This window comes from Cygnus olor, chromosome 1 (assembly GCF_009769625.2).
Source record: "Cygnus olor isolate bCygOlo1 chromosome 1, bCygOlo1.pri.v2, whole genome shotgun sequence".
NCBI classification, from domain to species: Eukaryota; Metazoa; Chordata; class Aves; order Anseriformes; family Anatidae; genus Cygnus; species Cygnus olor.
Genome location: NC_049169.1, coordinates 43,933,342 through 43,953,328, shown reverse-complemented (window position 1 = coordinate 43,953,328; position 19,987 = coordinate 43,933,342). Strand labels below are relative to the sequence as shown.

General features: G+C 37.4%; 1 protein-coding gene across 3 annotated transcripts in view; it reads left to right on the top strand.

Moving 5' to 3' along the window:
- The window catches only part of TTC26 (tetratricopeptide repeat domain 26), a 50,413-nt gene extending 34,879 nt beyond the window's left edge, over window positions 1-15,534 (top strand). For 2 of the 3 annotated variants that reach the window (XM_040554975.1, XM_040554983.1), the window contains 5 exons: window positions 4,105-4,188; window positions 6,320-6,389; window positions 8,958-9,064; window positions 12,784-12,917; window positions 14,249-15,534. In XM_040554975.1, the coding sequence (XP_040410909.1) occupies window positions 4,105-4,188; window positions 6,320-6,389; window positions 8,958-9,064; window positions 12,784-12,917; window positions 14,249-14,360 (507 nt within the window). In that variant the 3' untranslated portion in view covers window positions 14,361-15,534. Of the gene's footprint in view, window positions 1-4,104; window positions 4,189-6,319; window positions 6,390-8,957; window positions 9,065-12,783; window positions 12,918-14,248 lie in introns of those variants that run through there. The other variant, XR_005819306.1, reaches the window with a different exon arrangement.
- The last annotated feature ends 4,453 nt before the right edge of the window (window positions 15,535-19,987 follow it).

Here is a 19,987-nt window from a genome sequence, read left to right as displayed (position 1 = left end):
AACAACTGTCTTTTAGGCCTGGATAGAATTGGAGCCAAGAGTTGGACTCAGTGATCCTTGTGGGTCCATTCCAACACGGGATAGTGAGGGAAAGGGCTATTTGACTGCTTGGTCTTTTGTTTTGGGGTTTTTGTTTGTTTGTTTTTGTTTTAAATTAGCTGTTTTGCTGCAGGTATGTATCATTACAGCTGCACATTTATTACACATATATATGTGGATCTCTGCTTGCAAACTGAACTCCTCCACTCATAACAGCAGTTTGCCAAAATAAATCATGAAAAAAGAATAATGTACAACAAATGTCTGTTTATATTCCACATACAGGAAAGCAATGTTGTATATGCCCCTTTTTTCCTTACTCAAAGATGCATTTCTGTTACGGAAATTGGCCAAGAGGGTGGGACGTACTGTTAGGGGGCTCTTTCATAGACCACCTTTTAGAAAGCCACAGGCATGCAGGTATGTATGATCTGCTTTTCCCATATCTTTGATCTGCCATCCAGGTTAATTCAGTGTTACATATTTTCCAGGATAATGTAACAGAGTTTGAAGTATTTACAGAAGGAAGTAACTAGGGAAGAAACCAAGAGCAAAACTTAAATGCAGCTAAGATGTTTAAAATAAAGACAATTTAAGGAACATCGGTTGTATATATGTATGCATACATATGTAAGCATACATGTACATATATGTTTATTGAAGCTAACAATGACAGTCAGATTTGGGAGTGTCAGCATACTAACATATTGTGTAAACTTGATTTCAGAAATTTGCTTGACTGCACATTGCTTACCACAGCATGGTACCAGCTGCAAATTATAAGCACTGTGTTTAGATCAACCAGGTGATGCCATTCAGTACTACTTTGATCTTTGCATACAGCAGGTCAACCTAATGGCCACTTGATTTCTGGGACTTGTTTTACACTAGAGAGATTTTGTGTGTTAATGACTGTAGTCCTTTGCTTCTACGATATGTAACACTCAAATTCTGTATATATACATGTCTTCAGCACTCAGCTGTTTTGACCCATTTTTAGGCAAAGTTTTTTTTTTTTTAACCATTCCCTTAGTTTTTACAGCTGTAATGTGAATGCATTTATAAGGATGAAACAAAATACTAAGCTAAGTAAAGTAAGTTCAATATAAAAATGATTGATGCATTTCATTCCACGGTGGTTTACTTTTATTTGAAATACTGGACACTCCTTCCTGCAATACAAAAAGAAAGGTGATTCAGAAAATTATCAGAAATTGAAATATTGCCTTAAGAGATTCGGAAGTTAAATATTATTTGCTATAGAGAAAGTAAGAAAATAAAATGATACAAAATAAGGATTAGAATAAATGAGAGATTTGAAACCTCCATTTGTATTATGAGAGACTGAAAACAAGATATGGCTTGCTGGAATTGCAGTAAATTCACAACATCTTTCCTAAGAAAATGAATTTTGTCCCTCAGAACACAGTTGGTTTGTGAAACTCGTTGTCATATTTCATCTCCAAGGTTGCAAGTTCAGAAGGTTTTATAGATTGTATCTAGCAAGCTGCAAAATGATCAAGCTTAAGTAAAATATGTATTTCTTAATTTCGTGAAGGGGTTTATAAATATTGGTACTTTGAGACATAATGCAGTTGATAAAGAGCAAGGACTAGGGACAAACATTTTCTGCCTACTAGTGCTTTTCCTTTTGAGGTAGTTGACCCTCATCATTTTCTAGCTAAGAGTAGCCACTAGTCAAATTTAGCTAGGTCACTCCTGCTCTTCACGTCACAGGGATGCAAGTCATTCTTCCTGTACCATTTTAAAGGCAAGGTTCAGGTGACTTTACAGTAACCTTTGTGTTTCATTGACAGAAACCAACTTCAGTAGAATCTCTGCAGCTCTTTAAGTAGAGCTGTGCACTCTGTGAAGATAGTTGTATGATACTCTCTTAGGAAACACCACCTTCATCCATGATTGATTAAAACTGTTGTAGGCATGAGAATGTCTCAAAGGACACTTTATTATAAATGTATTGCCAGCTGCCCTGAGGGTGACATTATAACACTGAGGATCATCTGAGAAGACAAGCTAATTCAAGCTCAGCTGAGGTCTGGCCACAACGAATGCTTCATTGTTCAACTGGGTATCTGAGTGACTCATTGAAATGGATGTCACTCAGAGCACAGTTTTATGGAAAGATTGAAGGCCAGTAAAAAGACCACAAAAGGGTGAAGTCCAGGAATATAATTTGTCAAGAAAAAAAAAAGACAAAACATCTAGCTGTCCTGAATGTGTTTTACTAGGAGCAACACGGGTTCATTTCTACCACTCTTGTTTTTGCAGCAGTTCTGGTCTCTGGCACTAATACAGCCAGGATAGAATGACAGTTTTGAGTTTGGTTGCTGACAGAGCTTCTTTTCAGTTTTAATTCAAAAATACAATGAGGGGTATTTGAACAGAAGGAACTATTCATGGAGTAAAACTAGCATCTTGCTTACCAGCTTTGCTTAACCTGAGACTTGTGCTGATTCATACAAAACTATCATTGAGGAAGAATACAGTAAAGTGTTGTAATTCTCATATGGTGAAACCAGTTAACTCACCCTAAGGGTACTGAAATGTTTTCACAAACGGAGCTGGAGATTTCCCCCAACTAGTTCATCCTCATGCTTTCACACAGCTTGCTGTATTTGCCAGCTCTTTTGCACCTCCGTATAGACTATTTAGGTGAAACCTAGACATTTGGCAAATGTTGGCAACCCCTCACCTCTCCTCTCAAGGCACTAGCTTGACTTAAATATGTGGGTGGACTGGGTCCATACCCTTTGCAACTGCCTGTGAGAGGGAAGGGAGGAGGTTCCTCAGGTGTCTCTACGTAATGAAAGAAGATGAGAGCCCTGGCAAAGGATCTTGTCCCTTGCTTTCCATATCTTTTACACAGTCCCAACTGTGCTTTTTACCTTCTCCTCACTCTTAATGAGGGAACAAAACAAAAGTTATCTAAAAACCGATCTTCCTAACACAAGTTCTCTTTCTCTTAGTGTTTTTCTTTATATAACACAAGTACTTTTCCACACACCTTGCTGTTACGTACATAGGAAAGCTTTTCTTGCAGTTACTATGGTCAGTGGACAAACAGTCTTGCTTTTTTCATGGGTTCTTCCATAAACCCTGCACCTCTGCTGCTGGGCAGGGAGCCTCAGTCCTGTCACACTTCTTGTTGTGGTATCACATTCTAGTTTAACCTATACTAGGTCTATCGGTGCAGTAGTGTGGTGACAGTGGTGAATGTGGAACGTGCTTGGCTGACTTTGAGTTGTTTGAGTTGTACTTTAATGTGGACATCTGACCATGATCAAAAATATAAGCTATTTGGGTCAAACTCAAACATCAGGCTAATCGGCATCTAAAGCTTTATTTCCTACTTTGGCCCGTGCTGTGTTTCAGAAGATATTCAGCCAGATCAACCTGATCTATCATTAACCAGGTGTGCCCCGTGAGAGAGAAAAACCTAGTGTTGCACTAAGAGAAGGGTGCCTGTAAGCAAGACTTGAGCTTAAGGAAGCCCTATTACAAGGTGTGTTCCCGTACTGCAGCTCCACCTCCATCCAGTGCACGTGTCACATAACCAGATCCACAGGATCTCTTGTTGAACTTTGAGAAGTCTTGGAGAAGCAAACTGTTCGTCTCCTTAAGCCATTAGAAACTCAGCTGCCTATTTACCACCCTAGTGGTGAAGTAAGTGTTTGCGAGGTGAAAGAGACCATGGCAGCACAGCATGTCTTCACATGCACAGAGTGAAAATTACACCCATAAAAGCCACCACTGCAATTTAGAGCTTGGAGCGTTCTCCAGATCTCTCATGGTTAACACTGTGGAATGTTCCAGCTGTGTTTGTAGTCACGAATGTAGGATGGAAAGGCAGTCCGTAATTTTCTACCCACTGTTTATAAATGTCGTATGTTCATAATGTGGGTTTTTCTTTTTCCTTCCTGTTGTCTCGATTGTTGTTGACTCAGATTTGGTGGGTGGGGGGGAGGATGGTGTTATTTTTAATGTTACTGTACCATTGGAGGTTGGATTTTATTTTTTTTTCCTTCTGTGCGGCTTTTTTTCCAGAGTTATTTCTACAATGATGACACTTTTAACTTCAACTACGCCCAAGCCAAAGCTGCCATGGGCAATTTTAGTGAAGCTGAAGAGGTATGTATTTACTTTCTTTAAAAAGCAACAATGGAAATGTTTCCCGCATACTCCCCTATTTCCTTCCTTTTCTCTCTCTCTACATCTTCATGTTGGTTGAAAATAAGCAGGTTCTGTGGGACTTTCCTAGAGGAACTGAAACTCACAGTGAACACTGTTTAGAAAAGATTATCTAGCTAATCTTGTAATATGAGGTATATGGGGAGTCATGCCGCTTGTGGTGCGTCACAAGAGTGCTTTGCAGCTCAGTCTAATTGATCAAAGAGTGCATTCTTAATCAGATTTCCTATGCTTTGTCTAGGATCTCAGGCAGTCCTATTGTTCAGATTGACTAAAGTATGGTGAATAAAAGACACTTAATAGTTAAGAGCTGCTAGGTATCCCTAGAAATTTATGTTAAAAAAAAACAAACACACACCACCACCACCACAACAACAAAAACCCCACATTTACTTCCTTTGGGAGATGTGGGAGGAGAAGAGGAAGTGCTCACTATCTTATTCAGCAGCATCCAGATGCAGCTGGAAGAGATTAACTTCTACACACAGCATTTTTTGTGTCTATGTGCAGTAGAAACTTAATTACAACTAAAATATGCAGAAGCAAATTGCTATTATGAAGATGGAAGCAACATTTTCCACAAGGCTATCAGAAGACAGACCAGAAAAAATACATGTAGTCTAAAGTGAATCATATAGATTTTTTTCCCCAGTTTTTCCTATTTTTTTTAATTATTTTTTTTTAACTCTTTGGGTCCCTGGACAACTTCTCCTTCCCCCCATTTTTTTTTCCAACACACACACCCTTAATTTCTGTGACCTGAAGTTGCATCTCTCTTTAAGAAAAATATCCCAAACTATCAGGTAAAATGGATATATATTTCAATTCACCTAGTTTATTTTAGGTAGCTCAATGAAAATGCAGGTGAGTATCTTTTGAAACTATGCTAGCAGATTATGCTGAAACCTGAGACTTCATAAAAACGATAATGCTGTAAGACAACTTCAGCTGCAGCCAAGCAACAAAGACACACAAAGCTGTAAACTGCTGTTAATCCACATTTGTCCTACTTTTCTTCTTACAAATAATTCTGTACAAACTTACATTATGTAGCAGATGTATTTCAATAACTGAATTATGTAATTAAATTGATTAGCGTGTCCTAGCATCTGATCTCTGACTGTGATGACACTTTCATATAAAGATTACCCCTTCCCCATCATCTCATAAACTTGTAAATTAAATCTACATATAGCACTTTATATACATAACTCCTTAAACAGTTTACCTCCCTGGCATAATAAAATAAAACCTATAGCAAATTGCTATTCACAGTGATAATGCTTTTTACTTTTTTTTATTAGTGTGTTAGCAGTGTTTAATCAATAAAAATGTCAGTAATTTGTGGAACTCACTGTTCCAGTACATACATCAGGAATACATAAAGGTATTTTGAATTTTTTGCCAGAAGCATCCTAGTATAGTTACAGACAATGAGGCATAAGTAGCTTTTTTCTGCATATAAAGCCAGAGTACGCTTTAAAATGTCTAGCTTCCCACACACACACACCACATCCCTTTCAATGTAGAATGTAACAAACCTGTGTTTGTACAGTAAGTTACAAAAGACTAATGTTTAGCCTCAGAACCTTACTGAAACAGAAAGGCTAAGAAATGGCTTATTGCTCACCTAAAATGATCTCTGACATGTATAAGGAGGAAAGGCTCTTATATATATAGTGAAACTTCTGGTATTTCAGGATGATGCTAATTTAATTGCTTGCTAAACAAACATGTTCCAAATAGCTTTTCCCACAGGCCCAGTGTTCCTTTGTGCTGTTTGTGTTGCATGGCCGCCCACTGGCACTTGTTCAGAGCAGGCCGCACCCTCTGCACAGCTTGGCATTTTGAAGCTGCAGAAGTCCCCTGATAAGCATTGCAGTGTTTGAGACCTCCACTTACCCGACATAGCAATATGCCCCTGCACTACACTTCCATACCTGACCTCTTCTCATGAAGCAGTTTTTTGTGTGGCTTGAGCCTTACCTGCACGTTGAAACGAGGCAGGTCTGCCTTCTGTTTGTTTAAAAGTACATGCAAATATAATCTTTTATTTTCCTTCTTCCTGCAGGTGTTCCTTTTGATCCAGAGTGAGAAGATAAAGAATGATTTTGTTTACCTTAGCTGGCTAGCTCGCTGCTGTGAGTCACTTTACTCTCAATATTGCAGAATACAGATCCTCCTCTATTGCATCAGTCTTGGCAATCCACTCTCCTAATTTAATTTAATGTTGTAGGTGGATTCAGAACTACGAAAGTGAAAAGCTGATTGCACTAGTTACAGTGTGGGTGGTTATTCCACCTTTCAAATGTCTGGCTTCACTAAGCAATTACTGCTTCAGTGCAGTGCTGTTACGGTTCTGTCAATGCAGCTTTGTCCTAACCAATGAACCTTTTTCTTCTCAATTGTCTACTCAATTGTATGAGTGAAGATTTTCTGTCTTAAAAGACTGGGTTACAAATCTAAAATGTTCAGAGTAAAACACCAAATAGAAGGAGCAATACTGGGTCAGGCCCAAGGGTCTGTCTGATTCCCAGAGTGGCCAGTGTCAGATGCCTAAGGAAGAGAAGCACCAGGCAAGCATATGTGGTATTTTTCATCGTACTGTGTTATACTTTGCATTGTCCAAACTTCAGTGCCCAAGGAATTTCCTTTATAATTTTCAGCACGTTTTTTTCTTCCATAAACTTGTCTGCTCCTCCCTTGACCAAAGTAAATTTTTGATATACTTAATGCTCTATAGCAATTTTTATTCAATATTTCTGAACCAGTTTTTAAAGCATTGCAGAGTACACCTCAGTACAGATACATCTACAGTATCACATGCAAAATAGCATGGAGGCAGGCTTTTTCTAATGACTCTAGCCTGAGACTTCCTAGGCTTTGTTTTCCTCACAGCATCTCAATACAAAAATGTTCTCTTATCATAAACAATTTTGAGTAGTTGTGCTTGGAATGTAAATATGTACATTTCAAGGCATTATGTCATATTGAAGATGTGGTTAACATCTCTAATGTGGTCTTCCCAGACAGGCACATAACACTTACAGATGCCTACCTATGATTCTATTTTAGGACATGCCAGTTTGTTTGTTTGTTTCATTAAAAATCATTTCATCATTTCATTTCTGGTTATATTTAATGTTTTATATTTGACTTTTTTATAGGAGTACTCCCATTGCAAAGGGAATTGATGCTTGTTCAGTAGACAGTGTTCATCCTTTTTGATTTTGTGCTATAGTAGTTCTTTGACATACATCTGGGAGTGCGGAACTCGTTGAAGTTGCTAACTTTTTTATAAAAGAGGTAGAATTAATACCATGGTATCAATTAAAAATTTTGTACCAATTTCATAAGAGTTGCTATTTATTCTCAGGTGTGCCTTTCACCATTCTGAATTCCTACCGAAGTTTCGGTAGGGATGCTGTATTCTTATCTGTCTTAAGATTTTGATTTTTCACTCCAAACAGCTGCTAGAATTCTTTGCAGAAGCAACTTTCATTGATGAGTATAGTGATCTTTTAGTGTCGAGTATGTAAATTACTATTAGATCCTTCTGGATAAAAGCTGCAATGGAAATTACAAAGCGTTACAATACATTCATGTCAGAGTATGATTAGGTATTGAGTCATAAACAGTTCACTCCTGAAATATTTCCAAAGGGCAAAAAGCACTAGAGATGCATCTTAGACAATATTTTTTGTTTAATCCTGTTATACTACTTGTATCAAATTCTTCCTTAAGAGAAGGTAAAAAGCCATTGAATTACCACGGTAGTCCATCTCTCTAGATAGATGGGTTAGTATATGGAAATGAAGACCTGGCTGTTTTTTGTTGTGAATGTTATCCAGAGCTGATGAAAGAAAAATCTAATCTGATGTCTTGCAGCTTCCTAAATGAGAAGTGCCTATAAATACTGTGATTTTATGTTACGTGTTTATTATTGATGATTGCCGCCTATTCTTCAGAAAAGCAATTTTTAGAATTATTTATATTCAGATGTTCTAGCAGGATTTCTGCTAGCTGAGATAGAGGATTCAGATTCTTTTATTTCTCATTGTGTATTAACAGTGATGTTTAAAGGCCACTGAAAATTTCCAGTCAAAAAAGGAAATTTAAAACTAGCACAAAATCTCAGGAATTTGGACATGTTTTTCTAGCAGATGCATAATGACACATTTTGTTATCCTTGTAGGCTGTACAGGCATTTTTTTCCACCACTCCTTTGGTTTGCTATAAATCATGGGAACTGAATGTTTAGATTGGAGTGGGCACCAATTATTAAAAACCTTATTTCAGTGCCAATTAAAATCTTTCTGTGTATAAGAACACAATCCTAAATCTCACCATCTAAATAGATTGCTCCAGTTCATTGTCCTGCTTGAAATACCTTCTCTAATGCTTTCCACTCTGTTCCTTATTCACATCTGAAATCATGCAATTTGTGCTTATTGCTGTATCTTTGAAATATCAAGTGAGATGTAAACTCCATAATTATTCTTCTTGACATTGGTGTTCTCTGATGAATTGCTGCTGTTATCACTAGAAAGGCAGAAGATAAGGATGAGTTTCCCTTCCCAACCTCATGCACAGGGTGAGGCATGCATTTACATTGAGCAAAGAGATTCAGAAACATTTATTCCATCTTCCATTGAGTATTGTATGTGGCATATTCTTTTCATGATCCCAGCTTTTTGTTGTTATTGCAGATATTATGAATAAGAAACCACAGTTGGCCTGGAAGCTCTATCTGAAGATGGAGACCTCAGGGGAGTCCTTTAACCTTTTGCAGCTCATTGCAAATGATTGCTACAAAGTGAGTCTTCTCTTTAATAATTAAAAAAAAAAAAAAAAAAAAAAAAAAAGAGTTGGACCAGATGATTTCTTATGTCCCTTCCAACCAGGGCTTTTCCATGATTCTGTGATTTAGAGCTTGGTGTACAGCATGTTAATTCCCTGATGGCATTAACGGCCATTTTTTTATACTTCACATCTTTGTCATCACTATTGAAGTTGCACTTGTGCACTTGAAGTTGCACAACAGGAGCATGGTTATTAATGCAGATAAGTTGGCAAACATTTTAACCTACAGGCCTTCTTGATAGGCAGCCCACTGATTAAAATATTGGCAAATTACTGCATGCTTGAGCTATTGATAACAAGAACAACAGTTTAGTTTACAACTCGCGATTCATTGTTGATAGACAAGAAACTTAAAAAAAAAACTAGCATAGATTCAGAGAGGTGCCTCATGCTGCATTTTTTTCTGGGACAGTGATATTTTTCCTTAAAGCTTGTAATGACAATTGGATATTCTTTTTTGTTAATGATAAGGAAATGGAAAGAGATTTCCCACAACCAGTATTCTGTCTGTCCAAGTGGGGCAAAGAGACACGGTGTATGCATGTAGTCATTAGGAATTAAACTACTCAGTAAAAATGGTGGCTTACCTGTCTACAGCTGGATCCATGCTAACATATTACAGTTCTTTTGAACTGTTTTTAGAGGGGACTTGAAAGGGATGAGGTTAGACTAAGCAATCTAACATTTTTAAAAATGAAGCTAAACAAGCCAATGTCCACTTTATCAGGAATGCTTTGAACATTTTATAACAAGATAAAATATATGCTACCTCACTTGTACTAAGCTTCTAGATCATGTTTACTAGTTCCAATGCTCCATGCTAATATACCGCTGGCCCACCTCCAAATTCTAGTTTATACAAAGCTATGTTAGTAAGTGAAGAGATCTTGGGAAGCTGAATGCAATTCTGCCTCAATTCCTAGCATCTGATTCTTCAGATTGTGCCTATAGACATTGAGACTTAGCTCAGATTCAACTTTGATGCTGTTCTGCAAAGCATGTAAAAGAAAACGTGTAAGCTTTATCCATAGGATGGATATAGAGACATACAAAGACCAACAGGTTTGAGAGGAGTGTAAATGTAGGAGGAAGAAAAATTGATTGCCCTGTACAGGGTCCTGCTGTGCAAGGTGTCAGTAGACAATAGCAGGATGCTCTATCAGGCATCTTCTCTACCATCTACCAGGAAGATTGCACTGTTTTGGGACCTAGAGAAGTAGCAGCGCAGTGACAGGAGAAAAGGATAGTTTTTGGAAAAATCATCAGGGTGAGACACAGATCATCCACATTTCAGAATGTATTCGCCAGAGCTGGTTGTATCAGAAGGTGGACTGAAGTTATTTGGGGAGCAGCCATTTTATATTTAATTTTAATTAAATATAGAATGTAAAGACAGATTGTAATTTTGTGATTGTGAAAATAGAATAGTTCATTGCTTTAAGAAGGCAGATGTGAGAGGAGCAGAACACAGATCATAGGTATAAACTTAATGGAACTGCTTCAGTGAAGACTCCTAATTTAAGTGAATACACAAGAACTAGCAGCTATTAGGATAGGCTTATTAGAGATACATTAACAAAACTTGCCATCATATAGGAAAGATAGTAAACTTGAGTCCTATTGAAAACCTCCCAATGATTCTCAGTTCAGCTAAGCTCTCCAAAGAGCAACAATACCTGCATACTAAAGCACACAACTGTAAATCAGAAAATCTACCTTATGATTTCAAAAGCATTCTTCTAAAACGGAGGGGATTATTTCAAGTGTTCTATCCACCATCCCACACTAAAAGTCTTTTTGCTTAATCAAGTGGCTATTCACTCTGTTATTTCCCCTGGCTGCAATTTGTGAAAGAAAGTTGATAGTCAGAGCTTGTATAAAATCTATCTCTAGGCAATTTTAAGTCGCATTTATATCAGTTGATCACTTTGCCTAAATTCTTCTCAAAATTATATTGTACGCTATAGGAGAAGCAGCTCCACACTTCGGATTTATCTAGAGCTTTTAAAAAATGCACTGACAGGACTAAATTTTTCTGGCTATTTATGTATACATATGGCCATAGATGACCAAGAAATTTCATTTCAAAGGCTATCAAAGTATGTATAATTAATGCAGCGTTAGAACTTGTCTTTCTACACTACCAGCTGTTTCTACCTTTCCCATGAAATGGCAACGTCTGCATTGCTTGAGTCTATGTAGCATTCTCCAGTTGTTTCTGAAATACATTATATTGGAGGGCTGCAGACAGCACCGTAGCTGTAACTTAAGGTAATCATGCTAGGCTTCATTCAACAAAATGCTGACCGAGTGTTAATGGAGCAAAGCTAACAGCTATCAGAGAGTAGGTGTAGCTGGATGTGCCATTGCTGTCTATTCTGATAGAAGTTGTTTGATGAGGAAGCTGGCATGCAGGACTTCTGGCTAATTTCTTGCTTCTTTTACATGAAATAGGCCATCCTATCCATCTAGGGAGCAGTACGTGATTTAAGGTGAAGCAATTCCTGCTTTTATGTGAGATAGAAAGAGGACATTAAATTGGTATCTGCTTAATGGACCTAAATCAGATGCCAGTTTGGAGAGATCAGTATTTCAGTATTTTCTTTTTAGCTGAGATGTCTGTTTATACTGACCACCTTTATTCCCATTCAATTAAGTTACCTGTGGTTAATGTCACCATGTATGTGAAGAAAATGGAATTATTCTGTAGTACCTATGCTTCTCCTAGTAAAGTGTCTAAATATAACTCCCACAGCCTATCCTTTCTTCTTGTCAGATGCAGGCTTCCAGCTACCAAAGAATAGGAGGTTGTGTGCAGTCTACCTTCTGTGTGCTCTTCTGGGAAGATGCTAGACACAAACAACATTGCTACTTGGGCTTGCCCACCTGAAGAACATTCACAGTCATAGATAAGGTCCACATGAGTTATAATGACTTCAAAAGCCACAGTTACTGCAGTCACTCCTTTCCTACTGACTATTATCAACCAACTTGTTTCTTGGTCCCATTTACAAGCAGAGAACCTAAGGCAGAAAAAAATAGGGTACACAGTCAATTTTTCTATGCTTAGGAAAATTTCAGGTTATAGAGTCACTGAATCATAATTTGTACCATACTGTAAGTACACTGAGATATAAAATTTAGCTCTGAGTTAAACCCAAAAGACATCCAAATACACCTTTGTGACCAACTCTAGATGAGGAAAACTGGTTCAGTTTTAAAATGTTTGGACTAGTTTGAGTTGATATTGTATCAAGGACTTTGGTTGGTATGACTACATAGAGCAACTCATACTTTAAAAGTTAATGCTGTTGGGGAGGAGAAAAAAAGAAGTAAAGGTAGGAAAGATGTTCTGCTAGCTTTTGTTAAATGTGTATGATCAAAACAAGAACAGTGCTGATCATAACCAATTAATAGAAGTTCACAATGCAATTTGTCTATAATACCTTCAAAGACATGTAGCAATAATAACATAATACTACCTTTTTCCCTACATAGAACTGAAATGTGCTTGTTCTGTGTCACTTGCTGCCAGTGGAAAAACATGAAAATAAATGCACGTTGCTTCTATGACTTAATGCTGATTTCAGAAAACTAAACTCAGAATTTTTCATCCCCTTCTGAAAGATAGTCATAGAGTCAGGAATACATAATATTTCTCTTCCTATGCAGATGCGTCAGTTTTACTATGCAGCCAAAGCATTTGATGTTCTGGAGAGACTGGACAGTAATCCTGAATACTGGGAAGGCAAGAGAGGTGCTTGTGTTGGTGTCTTTCAAATGATCTTAGCTGGCCGAGAAGCAAAGTGAGTATTCTTCATTGTATCTGAATTTATTTTACAATTTTCCTATTTCCAGTTAGCTGTAAACTAGAATCTTAGCTTTGAGAGTCAGTATTCTCACCTAGTTCTTTACTGACCTGTTGGTGAACAGAAACTCTGACCCGTGGTTCCTTATGCGGTATTCAATTTGAAATGTATCTTCCACGTCGACAGTGATAGAATAAGTGGTAGAGAGTATCTTATCAGTGAATGCTATGAATTGTAGGCAACCAAAATATATTGGTCATGCTACTAGGAAGAGCTAAGTTACAAATGCAGTAAGTTTGTATCCTGAGGGAAAAGACCTCATTTCATGTTGAGGGCCTAAGAATGGAAAACTGTCCCATGACATTTTAAGGTTCATAGAACAGAAATAAGGAAGTGTTTGCTCAGCACTTGAGGAAGGACATGGTTTCTCTAAATAATGAATAGGTGAGAGACTGCTAAAATTTGCTTTCTGAAAACTCTGTGTCAGTCAGAGATACGTATTGATGAAAGCTTAAAGGAAATGATGTCTTACTGATAATTTTGGTTTTGGCTCATTTCATTGAATGGGAGAATGCGAAAGAGTAGTGAGGTTGTATTTAAGAACTGTTCCCTCGTGAATATTCTGCTGTGATGCCAGATGGCCATTCTCCCCTGACCAAAGTTGCTATTTTGTACATGACTGGAAGGTGTGTATCTTGGCTTCTGTACGTTCCTTGTATTCCCTTCTCTGCTGGAATAATCTCATTAACTACAACACCCTTCAAGTGTCCTTTTGGCAAGTACTGCAGTAGAAGCAGTAAAATATACATAGCTTGCCTGTTTTACATTATGCATGCAAGTTCTTGCTGTAAAGTAGCTAACAAACTGCAGGTTCATATTGGTTTATCCTATTGGTAATGTTTGTTTCCATGCTACTTATTTATTTGTAAGGTATAAGGTGCTTTGGCACCATTAAACTAGATGTTGCCCTACTGCAGACTAGCAAGTAGCGTAACAGAAAAATAATATTTTGTTTTGTTCTGGGGAACTCTTTTGCAAGAGTAAGGATTTACATATAAATGCATACATAGACACGCACACAATTCCAAACTAAGTAGTTACATTTTGCTGATTTTTACTTTTAATTTCTCTCCCTGTTCCAGTGCATATAAGACCTTTTCCCCCCTTGGATCTAAACTATTGTGCATTTTTACTTATTTGTGCTCCGCAGATGAATGGACCTCTCTGTCTAGGAACCACGTTTTGCAAAATAGTTTGGATGTGGGTGCTTGTTTATTGTATCAGTTGGTTCTCACACGCATTTAAATCTTTGCTTTTCACATTTGTAGAGAGACTCTACGGGAAGTACTGCACCTTCTGAGAAGCACCGGCAATTCTCAAGTAGAATACATTATTCGCATTATGAAAAAGTGGGCCAAGGAGAACCGAGTCCCTGTCTAAGCCAGTGTCATAAAATGAACCGTGTCGATTACTGTTTTGTTTGTGGCTGTAAGATGTGAGTCTTGGTTTCTCCTGTGCATTCTGGGTATTTCCTTCTTTGCAGGACTTTAGGACATCAAGCAGGTTAACCCAGCTGAGTAATGGTGTAGTTCAGTGAGACTGCAAAACATTCAGCAAGTGCTTTTTTTCATTAAAGTATGATTGGTACTTTTCCTGTTGTACCAATCTCTATTTCCTCATTCTAAGTTTCTCAGGTTTTTTTAGTAGTCATTGCAACAGTCCACAAATCAAAGTGTTATTCAGGTGTTCCCCAGATTTCTCTGCACAAGTTACTGGAGTGCTTTGTGCAAGTTTTTGAAAAGTAAGTCTTCTGGCCTCTAGAGAAGAATAATTTGTTAAATGACTGAGACAAGTCTACTTCAGCAAGTGATGGAATGTGGCAAGTAGAAAGCATGATTGTGACAACCAAAATAGGATATCTGGTAACACGTAAAGAATGAACATATATTACCTGCCTGGAGTAAAATACAAACCATATTTTGAGCACTGTCCTTTTCTGGATAAATCTCAACAACTAAAAACTTCTCTTTTATTTTTGTCTGTAAGGATTGTTTTCTCTCTTACTATTAATTCTGAAGATGCGGGTTAATCAATGCCAAATGCCAAGATTCAGAATGGCTTACTTGCTTTCTGGGTTAGTAACAAAGCATCTTTTTCAGGGCACGGAGGTTTGACTTACTGGATTGTTCCATCTTGCTTTGAGATTTGACTCAAAACTCAAAATCAACACTCAAAACATTTATCCATGTTAATGTAATTCATGTGAGTAATCCATTTAGTTTCATAGTCTTATGGATAAAGGAACTGTTTAGAATCATTTTCTTCAGCTTTTACCACCCTAGTTACAAATATATTTATTATCCTTTTGGAGATAATTACTCTCATGTGCTCTAAGGAGAGCAGTTAGGAAACACACAATTCTAAAAGAAGGCAACAGTTGTAACATAGAAATGTATTATATGGTTTGCAGTGAAAAACATTTGTATTTTTTTGTAAAAACAAAACTTGCAATTTGTAAATTTGTAAAATACTTCTGAAGTATTTTTGTATCGGGGGAGGAGTTTGAGTACAGTAATCTCTGCTGTCAGTGCTTTAATTAAAGCTTTTAATTGAATCTGCAGTTGAATGTCGGTCTGTGTTGCTTCATGCTGAAGGAATTGAAATAGTATATTCATTTTGCTGTGGAAAAGCGTAAATCTATGACTGGTTGTTAAATGTTTGTTCAGTAATTATTCAAAGGCAAGCCAGTGGCCTTGGTCCTGATTTTAAGACGGTTTGAAGCTGAAAATAAGGAGACTGGGTGTATATGTTCCATATACACCTTTCTGCCATATAACATGTTAAGTGTTTTTTACTATTTTAAGCAAAAAATGTGGGTATCATCATTCAGATATTTGGAAGCACACTGGTAGTTGTGGCTATTTGCATTTACGTAAAACCTAGAAAACTGATAAGCAACAATAATAAAGGCATTCAGCAAGGGTAGTGGCAACAATACACTGATTCAAAAGAGAAGGTGTGAAAGGAGCATTACATATTTTCACTGAAAGCAGATATGAAACACATTTCTCTTGAAAAAGGCATTCTTCTCTTCCCTCCCAGTTTAATTAACTTGGAAACAGATCAGGAATACTGCAAGTCTTGGTACAAAGCTTCAAAAAATCATGTTGGTGGCTTTGTAGCAGATGTTAAATGCTTCTAATTACTCCCTTTATTGAAGCTTAACCTGCAGGAGAGCTGCAGAGCAGCTCCAAATCCATTGCAGACCATTTTAAATGTTGGATGAATCTTCTGAAGTAAGTGTGATGGCATTACAGCACATGGCCATGGGAACTAACTTTACATTCTTTGTCCATGACCAGTGAAGAAGTTTTTGAAAATGTCACCTTTGTTCACTGTAGTCACAAAGTCATATTTAATATACTAAATAATGTGGGTTTTAGCACAGTGCATTTTATTGACTGATAATATTTATAATTTAAGGCATAAAGAACTGCGGACTGCAGGGTTTTGTCTTGTGCAATGATGAAATAAAAGATACGTTACATATTGTCCTACTATTTAGAGTCCTGGAAATACAACAGATAGGTAAGTACTATTAAAATGCAGAAAAAAGTCCTGATATATTGATGTTTATTTTACCTTTGAATTATGTTAAAATAATGTCTTTCACTATTTAATCTGAAATAATATTCAAATAATAAAAATGTGATAGAAGTTGCCTTAGCTGATGCAGAAAGGGAATAAAAAATTTCTAAACCTTTTTGTCAGGTAGTTAGCAGAGCTTTATCCCTGGCCTTTTCCATATTTCCCTGTACTGTGGGAATTTAAGGAGTTGCAGTAATCTAAATAGGGAGGAAGATGTGGAGAAAAACTGTAACAACAAAAGGGACTTACATAGAACAAGCAGGCAGTGAAGAATGCATGTGCAGAGTCAGGGAAACTGTTAAGTTTATTGGGTCACTAGTAAGTGAATATAAAATTGAAAACAGTATTTCAGGTAATGTAATGAAAGAGAGACTGAGGCAAAAAGAAATTGCTGCATCACTAGAATTACAAGGAAGAGTATGGAAAACACAGCTATTTCTTTATATCCTGAATAAGTATCTAAATCTGGAAAATAGTACACAGAGAGTGCACAGAAGGTACTGTGTTAGCAGTCGTATCTATACAGTGACAGCTAGAGAAAGACAAAACCAAAACACTGTGTAACTGCTTTTAGTTGGGCGCTGACCCGTTCCTGGTAAATAAGGATGATGACCTTAAGTTTGGTAATTGGTAACGTTTGTGCCAGTAATATCCATGTGAATTATACTCCAGGTATAGACATTTATCCTTTCTACTGCTGCAAGTGAGTTCCAGGATAAAATCCACTTTGGCCAGCATCTGAATTGATACAATATAGTAGCAACCCTCTTGGATTAATTCTGGAATCTATCCTATAATTTCTAAGTGCAGCAGCAGCTGGATCCAAGCAGCTGGATCCAAGTAATGTACTAATCTGGAGGTGTCAAGATCATTGTGAAACAAAGGTAATCTCATATTCCAACTTTGACCATGCACTCTAGCAGGCATTTAGGTCTATGTGGTGCCTTCAACTTGAAGATCTCTCATTGATTTTCATAAGAGAATTGTCTGAGGTTGAGCAAGGAGGTTGGCCATTAGATAATAAGATGGAAAACAAACAGTTAAGTGTATAGTTGTTGTTACATGTAGTTACACTAGATGGGAGCTATACATACCATGAAGAAAACACCTGTTTTTTTGCTTTTTGGCTTACTCTTTAAACAAATATCTCCAGAAATAATTTCCAGTCACCCTTTTTTCACTTTCATTTCCAGACTTCCTTCCCCACATTTCATTTATTCATATGATCCCTGATTAAGTAGATAACTACATGAAAGCATCACTGGTAACCATTAAAATCAAGCCTTCAGTGGACTACTAGATAATCTGGTCTGACCCTACCTATTGCAAGGTGGTAGATTTCATCTGCTAATCTTTGTATTGAATCCAATAACTTGGCTTTCCATAAAAATATTTGCCAGAAACGCAAAGGTGGATAATGAAAGATCCATTTGTTCAAATTCATAAATCACCTTTGCTCTTTTAAAAATTGTACCGTTAATTCTAAACTCATTTGGCCTCATTTTCTATTATTTTCTTCTTCTAGTGTTCATGTCTACTATGTTAAATAGTCATTAAAGACTGGCATTCTTTTTTTTTCTTTTTCCCTCTTGAGGTATAAAATGCGACCCCGTCAACTCTGTATTAAAAAGAACATCTCTTGTAAGGATATTTTCCAGCCTGGAAAACTGGCAATCAGTTTGTCAACAGATTTTTTTTTTTTAATGTGGCTGTGTAGCACTGAGGGTAATTTATCACTGTATGTGACACTGGAATATGTTCCTCCATACTGCAGCTCACTATTCTCCTACGTGTGTACTCAAAGACTGTATTCACATTTTTTGCCATATTATCACAGAGGGAGCTCACATTAAATTGCTTCTCAACTGTGACATGACATCTAGGGTTTTTCCAGAACTATTATTTTCCAGGATACATTCTACCCTTCTGAAGAATCAGCCTACCTTTAGCTCTATGAAAAATGTATTTTGTTTGAATGGTATCAGTTTTCCAGCTTATGCACATAACTGTGTGCAACTATTTTAGCCTCATTCATTACTAATACGATTCTCTACAACCTAATATTAGTGCTGTTTTACATTTATATCTGAATGATCAAGGCATATGCTGAATCATCAATTCTTCCAGGACCCTACTAAGGTAAACCCCCAAAACATTCTGTTAATGACTGACAGCTACTTTTCACCATTTGTCATTCTACACTCATTTAATGTGTGCCTTACTAATGCTGTTACGCTACTCTTTTAAATCAGTAATACGACATTAGAAATGTACGTATTGCATTTGTATAACTGCTGCACAGCTAAACTTGTAGAAGAGCCATGTCATCAGAGTCAAGTATATTCCCATTCATTCTTTATTACATCAATTTTACAGCATCCCAGACAGATTACTGGAGATGGAGTCCCATTGTTTAAAGCTGCTTGCAAATTTTAAAGATATTACTACTTTCCTTTGTACTCAGATCACATTTAGAAGCCACCCACCAAAAGCTTACTTTTGAGTTTGTAGGTTAATCATAGAATCATAAAATATCCCAAGTTGGAAGGGACCCACAAGGATCATCAAGTCCAACTCCTGGCACCACACAGGTCTACCCAAAATTTTAGACCATGTGACTAAGTGCACAGTCCAGACGCTTCTTAAATTCAGACAGACTTGGGACAGTGACTACTTCACTGGGGAGCCTGTTCCAGTGTGCGACCACCCTCTCGGTGAAGAACCTCTTCCTGATGTCCAGCCTAAACTTCCCCTGCCTCAGCTTAACACCGTTCCCATGGGTCCTATCACTGGTGATTACAGAGAATAGGTCACCTGCCTCTCTACTCCCCCTCACAAGGAAGTTGTAGACTGCGATGAGGTCCCCCCTCAGCCTCCTCTTCTCCAGGCTGAACAGGCCCAGTGACCTCAGCTGCTCCTCATACGACTTCCCCTCTAGGCCCTTCACCATCTTCGTCGCCCTCCTCTGGACACTCTCCAACAGTTTTACATCCTTTTTGTACTGTGGTGCCCAGAACTGCACACAGTGCTCGAGGTGAGGCCGCACCAGCGCAGAGTAGAGTGGGACAATCACTTCCCTCGACCAACTAGCAATGCGGTTTTAAACTTTTGTTTCATTTGCAACAGATAAAGCAAGTACTTGACATCTCTGGGCAACGGTCAGGTCTCAAATTCCTTACAGAACTTGCTTAACTGATAAATTACACTCGCATCTATTTATGGATTTAAAAATAAAAGTCTATGTTCAGTGAAAGCTTTGATTTTTAAGAAAACTGAGTTTATTTTTCAAATTAGAAGAGAACTTCTGTTTCAATTCATACTTAGACTCTATTGTGCCTAATTGCCCCACATTGTGTTATCTTTAAGGTAACTAAAAATAACATATGTGATAAAGTTAGTATGGCCTTTAAAATGTTTTT